General features: G+C 38.9%; 1 protein-coding gene across 1 annotated transcript in view; it reads right to left on the bottom strand.

Annotated features, from left to right (window-relative positions):
* Nucleotides 1-353: 353 nt before the first annotated feature.
* itpr1a (inositol 1,4,5-trisphosphate receptor, type 1a) overlaps nucleotides 354-8,175 on the bottom strand; it is a 64,097-nt gene continuing 56,275 nt past the window's right edge. Inside the window, 3 exon segments of the mRNA XM_073870347.1 lie at nucleotides 354-1,484; nucleotides 3,025-3,186; nucleotides 4,211-4,371. Coding sequence (XP_073726448.1) covers nucleotides 1,398-1,484; nucleotides 3,025-3,186; nucleotides 4,211-4,371 — 410 coding nt within the window. The 3' untranslated portion in view covers nucleotides 354-1,397.

The following is an 8,175-nucleotide window of genomic DNA, read 5'->3' as shown; positions in this document are numbered from 1 at the left end:
CTATTTACCTCATAATGAACATTAAATATTGATTTAATATTTTATTTGTTCATTTTTAACGAATGCAGACCTTCCGCGAGCAAAACCCGTTTACTATCAGTTTTTAAGAATAAGACGTTCATCTGTCACGAACACACTATTTGGTTTAAACATTTGTAAATGTCATTCATGTTATTAAAAGACGTAATTATATTTAATTTTTGTGTAATATTAAACAGTAACGTTACCTGTCAAAATGATTTGCAGCATCTGGGTTAACTTGCAGTGTGTTGCTAGTTTTGAGCGGTTGTTATCTGACTGGAAATAAATCTGCAAATGGCGCGACTGGCCAATCAGAATCAAGCATTCCAACGAGCCGTGTAATAAAGTTTAATAATGTATGAACATAAAAATTTTTAATGTGTAGGTTTTATTATTATGTTGGCTTTGTCAAGCTGTTATTTTGCATTGATGCCAATAATAGAAAGTCTTGAAATAAAGACATCTGTATATCAAAATAAATATAGACACAAAATATATCAATTTCACACGATATAAAAAGCTCAAAAAGTCCATTATTATAGAAATGTGAATTACAATGACATTTTTGACAAACCTTCAGAAGTATGCTTACGTGAAGACATCCTACAATACTCGTACACAGTGCAATGTTATCTTAAAGTGATATGTCAGTGCCTTAAAATCAAATTAATATGTGACCCTGTCTGAGAAATCCAGACTGTAGACTCAGATAATCAAAATTATTTGCTGATTTCAATATCAATATTAGATATCCCTGTTAATAAAAACTCAATAGACACCATCACAGAAATTCTATTGGTTTTATTGGGAATTTTATTGGTTCTAATGGAATATGGCCCAAAACACACTACAGTGTAATGGTTTTAATGGTAAAAGCTAATGGTTCCTATTTGTATTTTAATGGAAATCATTAGAATTTTCTGTAATGGTTTTATTGTTTTCCTGTTTCAACAGGGATATCAAAGTTATCTTTTCACAGAGTGTCCCTTATGTAGGATGATTTTATGTAGAAAACAGTAAATCACCCAAAAAATGACTTTAGCTTGGTTTTCACAGGCATAGTCACATATAGTACCCCAGACAGAAACGAGGCTCAATTGTCTTTAAATGACGGTCCAAACTGATGCAAAAATAGTAAAGTGTAATTTTCTTTCCAAACACGCTCTGTCTGCCATTGATAGTTACGCCCCAAAGTCAAGATCATCAGGACATGTTGGCGTTACACTTTCTAAAGGAATGCTGTGTGCTACATGACATGCTTAGATGACATAAGCAAGCACACAATTTTTAGGGCTGTGGTGGTATCAGCTTGCAATGTAAATAAATGCACACATGCTTGGTGCTCTCCTGTCAGGCTGTCCTTATGGGCCCGTCGTTCATGCTGGCTGCTGTGGGTTGATGTTAAGGTGGGCCGGGTTTCCCAGCAGACCAATCCGCTGTTTGTGTTTCCTCTGTTCAGTCATCTAGAGAGCAACACAAATTAGTTTTTAAGAAAGAAAAAAACTTCCATTTGGCAAATCTACAACAATAAACAATAATCAAAATAAATAGTTTCTGAATATCATGTTGTTTAAAAATACAACATTAATCCCCAGTTTCACACAGTTCCTAGACACACTTGAGCTGTCTGATACACTTGACTAGATAGAAAAGTTTATATACAAACTTTATGTTGGCTTGACAAAGCCTGGCCTGAACATTTTAAACAGTTTAACAGAAGTTTGATTTTTTTAAAGGAAGTCTGGTTTAGTAGCCTTGTTGGCTGTAAGCATGTTTTAGAATAAAGCTAGCATTTAACATGATTTAGCATAAAGCTAGCATGATTTAGCTAACATGATTGGGTCAGCGAACATGACCCAACCCCCATGTCTCTAAGGGGCTGTCCACACAGAGACGCATATCACTGTATACGTATACATTTGTTATCGTATTGCCGTTTCGTCCACACGGATCCGGCGTTTTGAGAGAGTGATACCGCTATTTTTTGAAATCGGGTCCTAAAGTGGATAAATCTGAAATCGACACCCTTGCGGTTTCGGGTGTACAGCCAATCCATATATTTTGTGAAGCGAAAACGTCATCACATCACGTGTCGGAAGCGTCACACGTAACAGTAACAACAATAACGGCGGACTACGTGATTGTGTTCATGCTACAGAAGCTACTAAAGCCTACTAGCTTTATTACAGCAAAATCTATTGCTTCTATGCAATTGTGGTGAGCAACAAGCGATAATGGACAACACCATACGTTGGTTATGCGCATGCTCAAAGTCTTCTTCTTCATGTATAGTGTATATCTGTGGCAGAATTACAGCGCCCCATACTGGTCCGGCATTTATACTACACCGCTTTCAGTCGGTTTCAGTGATTTCGTGTTTACGGATTATTTTTTTAGAACAAGGGAAAAAAAATGATCGGATAGGGAATGCACCGGCTTCGTGTGGACAAAGCTTAAGATGTTCTGATGCAGAGATATAGGCTTTGTTATTCGGTTGGTAGGGTAATTTGTCAAGCCAACATAATAACTTGCAGTGACAGATCCTAAAATATGCCAGCTCTATTGATTTGTCACATGAGGTCTCGCGAGGCACGCAAGGGGCTGCGTCACCAAATAATGCAAGCACTTCTTGCACATAATGCTAATAGTTGTAAAGTTTTCTGAACTTTAAGCAAGCTAAAACAAAACTCGTGTGTATATCAGTGACACGTGCGCCACTGGACCGATGAAGTTTGACGCCACCCCAATAACTAAGGCTTAGTCACGGCTTTAGTAAAACTTTGCCACAGGAAGTATCTTTAAAACCCACGTTTTTAATTTCAACTTCACTTCATTATTTGTCTAAAATGGAAAAATGCATGAAATGTATTATTTAACCTAAAGCGCAACATACTCGGGCAGGGTTAGTCAGTCGTCTTATATGCTTTTTGCAGAACAAGTCAAACCAGTACTGTTTTTATGCTCTTGTTCTGTCACTCAAATAAAATATGAATAAACAAGCACCTGTTCTTTGAGCTCCGTGAGCTGATTGGTCAGATTGGAGACCAGTCTCATTGTTGACTCCAGTTTTTCCTGCAGACTGCGCAGTTCATTCTGTTCACCTTCGCCATCACTGCTGACCAATGACATGGCTCTCATACGTGGAAACCAGTCCAGGTTATGCTCCTTTGAAGGGGTGAAAAAATTCAGTTTCAGGCCCCCATCATTGTCATGTAAACAAACGGCCAAAACGCGTACAAAACCTAAATCTAAAGTTAAAAGCCCTTGCTGTAGATGGGTGATTCTCACGAAACCATTGAAACACCACGACACTAATGATTTTTGCTTTAAAATGTGTAATATAGTAACATTACACAATACTGTGTTCTACCTTACACAATGTGTGATTTCAACATAAGAATTTATAATTGGAAATTTTATCTCATTTTCTGCTGAAATTCTCATTACCGCAATGTGTCCGGCTGTGTTTGAACATGTGTTATGTTGTAATTTAATCAAATTAACACAAAAATATTAGGAAAAAAAATAAATGGATGTTTTGCTAGACTACTTTACATGACAGAAAAAATATTTACTGAATATTCATGTATAATAATAATGAAGAAAAATTAGGAAAATGATGTGTCCATGCCTGATGTTCTCATCCTCCGCAACACTTTTTGAGAAGAGTTTAAGCACACATACAGAATTTTAATAAAGTTTGATTTTGAGTGACCAAGCACATGGACCAGTTACTTCAAGATGGCTACCAGGTAAGATCATTTTTTTTACAGTTAATTTGAAATATTGTCTTGTCAGAATGCTTACACGACATTTTGATTATCATTACCGCAACAGATGCTTATTAAATGTTAATTTAATTAATAGAAGCATAATACTTTGATTTTAAATGCATGTGCAGAATCTCCCAATTATGTTCTTTCAGGTTTGTCATGTCATTTTGAAAATATGTCAGTGTTGATGTTTTCTGACTGTTGCGGTAATGAGATTTTTTTGGACTAATTTTTAAAATTATGTTACAAAAAGTGTTAAATGATAAGTAAAAGTTTTTAAATTAATGTTCCCATTTACTCCAGACTTTGTTTTTCAATGTCTGGTGGGAAAAAAAGTAAATTTAAGCAATTTTTACATTTTCATGCTTGACATTTTTAAAACTAAGTTTTCGTGAGAATCACCCAGATATTCTCACCTTGATCATCTGAGCAACGTAGCTCTCAGGGCCTGTGTATTCAGTGGAGTCCTTAACCCGCACCAGAACAATGAAGAACAGGTAGTGCCAGAGGTTGTGCTCTTCCTTAATGTGCTCCTCAAATGTCACTGTTTTGTTATCAAACTTATCTCTCTCCAGACCTGCAGGAACAGCAACGAGTGACTCAAAATATACTGTATATTTCTGATGCATAAGCACATATGTGACCCGTCACGGAAACCAGGGACACAAGTCGGCAGCACAAGTTTCGAGAAAATGAGAAACAAAGTGTTTTTTTTTCAAAATTTGTGATTTTCGTTTTATTGCAGAATCTGTTAGTTGAGATCACGAAGAAGCCTCTCCATGTTTGAGATAGCAGTTTATGTATATTTAAAAGCGTACATTTTGCGGTTAAAATAGGCTTGTTTTCCGGAGATTCTAGCGTGCAGCGGGGGGCGTCATTGTCTGTGTGTATTTACATACTGTATAAGGTTGTGTTTTCGCCTCCGCCCCCAAAGGGAACAGCGTGGCTACTGAATAAGGATAGTTCGCCCAAAACTGAAAATAATGTCATTAATTTCTTACCATTATGTCGTTCTAAACTCGGAAGACCTCCGTTCATCTTCGGAACACAGTTTAAGATGTTTTAACATCAGATTTAGTCCGAGAGCTTTCTGTCTCCTTCATTGAAAATCTATGTACGGTTTCCATGTCCAGAAAGGTAATAAAACATTATCAAAGTAGTCCATGTGACATCAGTGGGTCAGTAAAATTGTGTTGATGCATCGAAAATACAGTTTGGTCCAAAAATAGCAAGAATTACGACTTTATTCAGCATTGTCTTCTCTTCCGGCTAGAGCGTGAAGTCACGTGACTGTAGTGACATGGCTGCTCTGTCCCTTAAGACATGTTTGCTGAGTTTTATTTATTTTTTTCAAACTTATAGCGTGCGTCTCCCCAGACTGTAAATGAAGCTCGGGCGCACAAAACAAAAGAAATAATATAGCTGCAAGCAGCAATGGCGGGCCCTCGCACGTTTTTTTACCGCTACACAGTGTGTCCGAGAAAACGATGCACGGTGGGCATGTGCATCAAGTGGGTAAAATATCAGTGGGCTATTTAATGTTGTTTCTGAGCCATTTGGGGACTGTAGGTAAAAGAAACCCCACATTTTAGACAAACAGGGGCACTAGTGAGCCACTTAAGAGACACGCCTATGTCTGACCTTTTTGTCAACACTTAACAGCCGAAAACTCTGATGTGGGTGCCAAATTTAGAGTTCAACTAAGCACGCCAAGAGCCTTAAACATGCCTGAAATTAAAGTAAAGTTTGACGCGTTGCCATGGGAACAGCGTTCGAGATGTCAAAAATTCCTTCGCAATTTATCATCTACAATGTCTCAGCATCATGTTGACCACTTCTCGTGTCAATCGCATGAAAATCCTAGAAGGAGTATTTAAAAGTTAACTGTATGCAACTGAAAGGCTTAAATATGCCTTTAAAATGAAAGTAAAGTTTGACAGGTTGCCATGGGAACAGCGTTTGAGATATCAAAAATCCCTTCGCAATTTATCATCTACAATGTGTCGGCATCATGTTGACCACTTCTCGTGTCAATCGTATGAAAATCCTAGGAGGAGTATTTAAAAGTTAACTGTATGCAACTGAAAGGCTTAAATATGCCTTTAAAATGAAAGTAAAGTTTGACACGTTGCCATGGGAACAGCGTTCGAGATATCAAAAATCCCTTCGCAATTTATCATCTACTATGCCTCGTCATCATGTTGACCACTTTTGGTGTCAATTGCATGATTTTTCTAGAAGGAGTATTTAAAAGAACATTGGAACTGTCAAAAAAATCCAGCTTTGTAACTGACACACTTCCTGGCGCCTGGTGGTGGCGCTATACCTGGGAGTCACAATAGGCACATCGATGCGATCGGAATCTTCAGACGAACAAACACCCCGCATGGCATCACTATAAGATATTTTTTGCCATAGATATTAGACACTTCCTGTTTCTCTGATTTCGCCATGACTTTGCCGCCTCGCCATGGCAACACCGTTCGAGATATCAAAAATTCCTTCGCAATTTAGCAAGTACAATGTCTTGACATCATGATCACCACTTTTGGTGTCATTTGCATGAATCCCCTAGGAGGAGTATTCAAAAGTTCATCGCATGCATTTTTTAAACAATCCAAAATGGCGGACTTCCTGTTGGGCGGAGCTAAAATGTTAGAGGGCAAAAGTTGTTCGGGTCGATGAGATCTATATGCGTACCAACTTTCGTACATGTGCGTACATGCTTGCCCGATCTGTGCACCAATGTTTGTTTTTGCATTACAGGGGGCGCTACAGAGCCCCAGTGCCACGCCCGTGTTTCAGCCTTTGCATGAGCCTAGTGGTACGGGACTCTGACATGTGTGCCAAATTTCAAGAGTTTTTGAGTATGTTAAGGGACCCAAATTAGGTCAAGTGTTGAAAAAAATAAAAAAAAAAATAAAAAATATAGCTGCAAGCAGCGATGGCGGGCCCTCGCACGTTTATTTACCGCTACACGGTGCCTCCGAGAAAACGATGCACGGTGGGCAAGTGCATCAAGTGGGTAAATATCGGGGGACTACCCATTAAGGGACTGTAGGTAAATGAAACCCAACATTTTAGATAAACGGGGGCGCTAGTGAGCCACTAAATAGACACGCCTTTATCTGACGTTTTTGTCAACACTTAACAGCCGACAACTCTGATGTGTGTGCCAAATTTAAAGTTAATCTAAGCACGCCAAGAGCCTTAAATATGCCTGAAATAAAAGTAAAGTTTGACGCATTGCCATGGGAACAGCGTTCGAGATGTCAAAAATTCCTTCGCAATTTATCATCTACAATGTCTCGGCATCATGTTGACCACTTCTTGTGTCAATCGCATGAATCCCATACAAGGAGTATTTAAAGGTTCACAGCATGTAACAGTCAGCCTTAAATATGCTGGAAAGTGAAAGCAAAGTTTGACGCGTTGCCATGGGAACAGCGTTTGAGATATCAAAAATCCCTTCGCAATTTATCATCTACAATGTCTCACCATTATGTTGACCACTTCTGGAGTCAATCACATTATTTCCTCAGGAGGAGTATTTAAAAGTTTACCGCATGCAGATGTAAGGTTTAAATATGCCTTAAAAACGAAAGTAAAGTTTGACAGGTTGCCATGGGAACAGCGTTTGAGATATCAAAAATCCCTTCGCAATTTATCATCTACAATGTCTCGGCATCATGTTGACCACTTTTGGTAACAATCGCATGAAAATCCTAGAAGGAGTATTTAAAAGAACATCGCATGGAACTGTGAAAAAAAATCACCTTTGTGACTGACACACTTCCTGGCGCCTGGTGGTGGCGCTATACCCGGGAGTCACAATAGGCACATCGATGCGATCGGAATCTTTAGACGAACAAACATCCCGCATGGCATCACAATAAGATATTTTTTGCCTCAGATATTAGACACTTCCTGTTTCTCTGAATTCGCCATGAATTCGTCGCCTCGCCATGGCGGAACCGTTCGAGATATCAAAAATCCCTTCGCAATTTAGCAAGTCCAATGTCTCGACATCATGTTCACCACTTTTGGTGTCAATCGCATTCATCCTCTAGGAGGAGTATTTAAAAGTTCACCGCATGCATTTTTTAAACAATCCAAAATGGCGGACTTCCTGTTGGGCGGAGCTAAAATGTTAGAGGGCGAAAGTTGTTCGGGTCGATGAGATCTATATGTGTACCAACTTTCGTAAATGTGCGTACATGTTTGCCCGATCTGCGCACTACTGTTTGTTTTTGCATTACAGGGGGCGCTACAGAGCCCCCGTGCCACGCCCGTGTTCCAGCCTTTGTCTGTTCGCAATGACGAACGACTCTAACGTCTGTGCCAAATTTCAAGAGTTTTCGAGTATGTTAAGGCACCCAAA

The sequence above is a fragment of the Misgurnus anguillicaudatus genome, chromosome 8 (assembly GCF_027580225.2).
Source record: "Misgurnus anguillicaudatus chromosome 8, ASM2758022v2, whole genome shotgun sequence".
NCBI classification, from domain to species: domain Eukaryota; kingdom Metazoa; phylum Chordata; class Actinopteri; order Cypriniformes; family Cobitidae; genus Misgurnus; species Misgurnus anguillicaudatus.
This window is presented reverse-complemented; position numbering and strand designations above follow the sequence as displayed.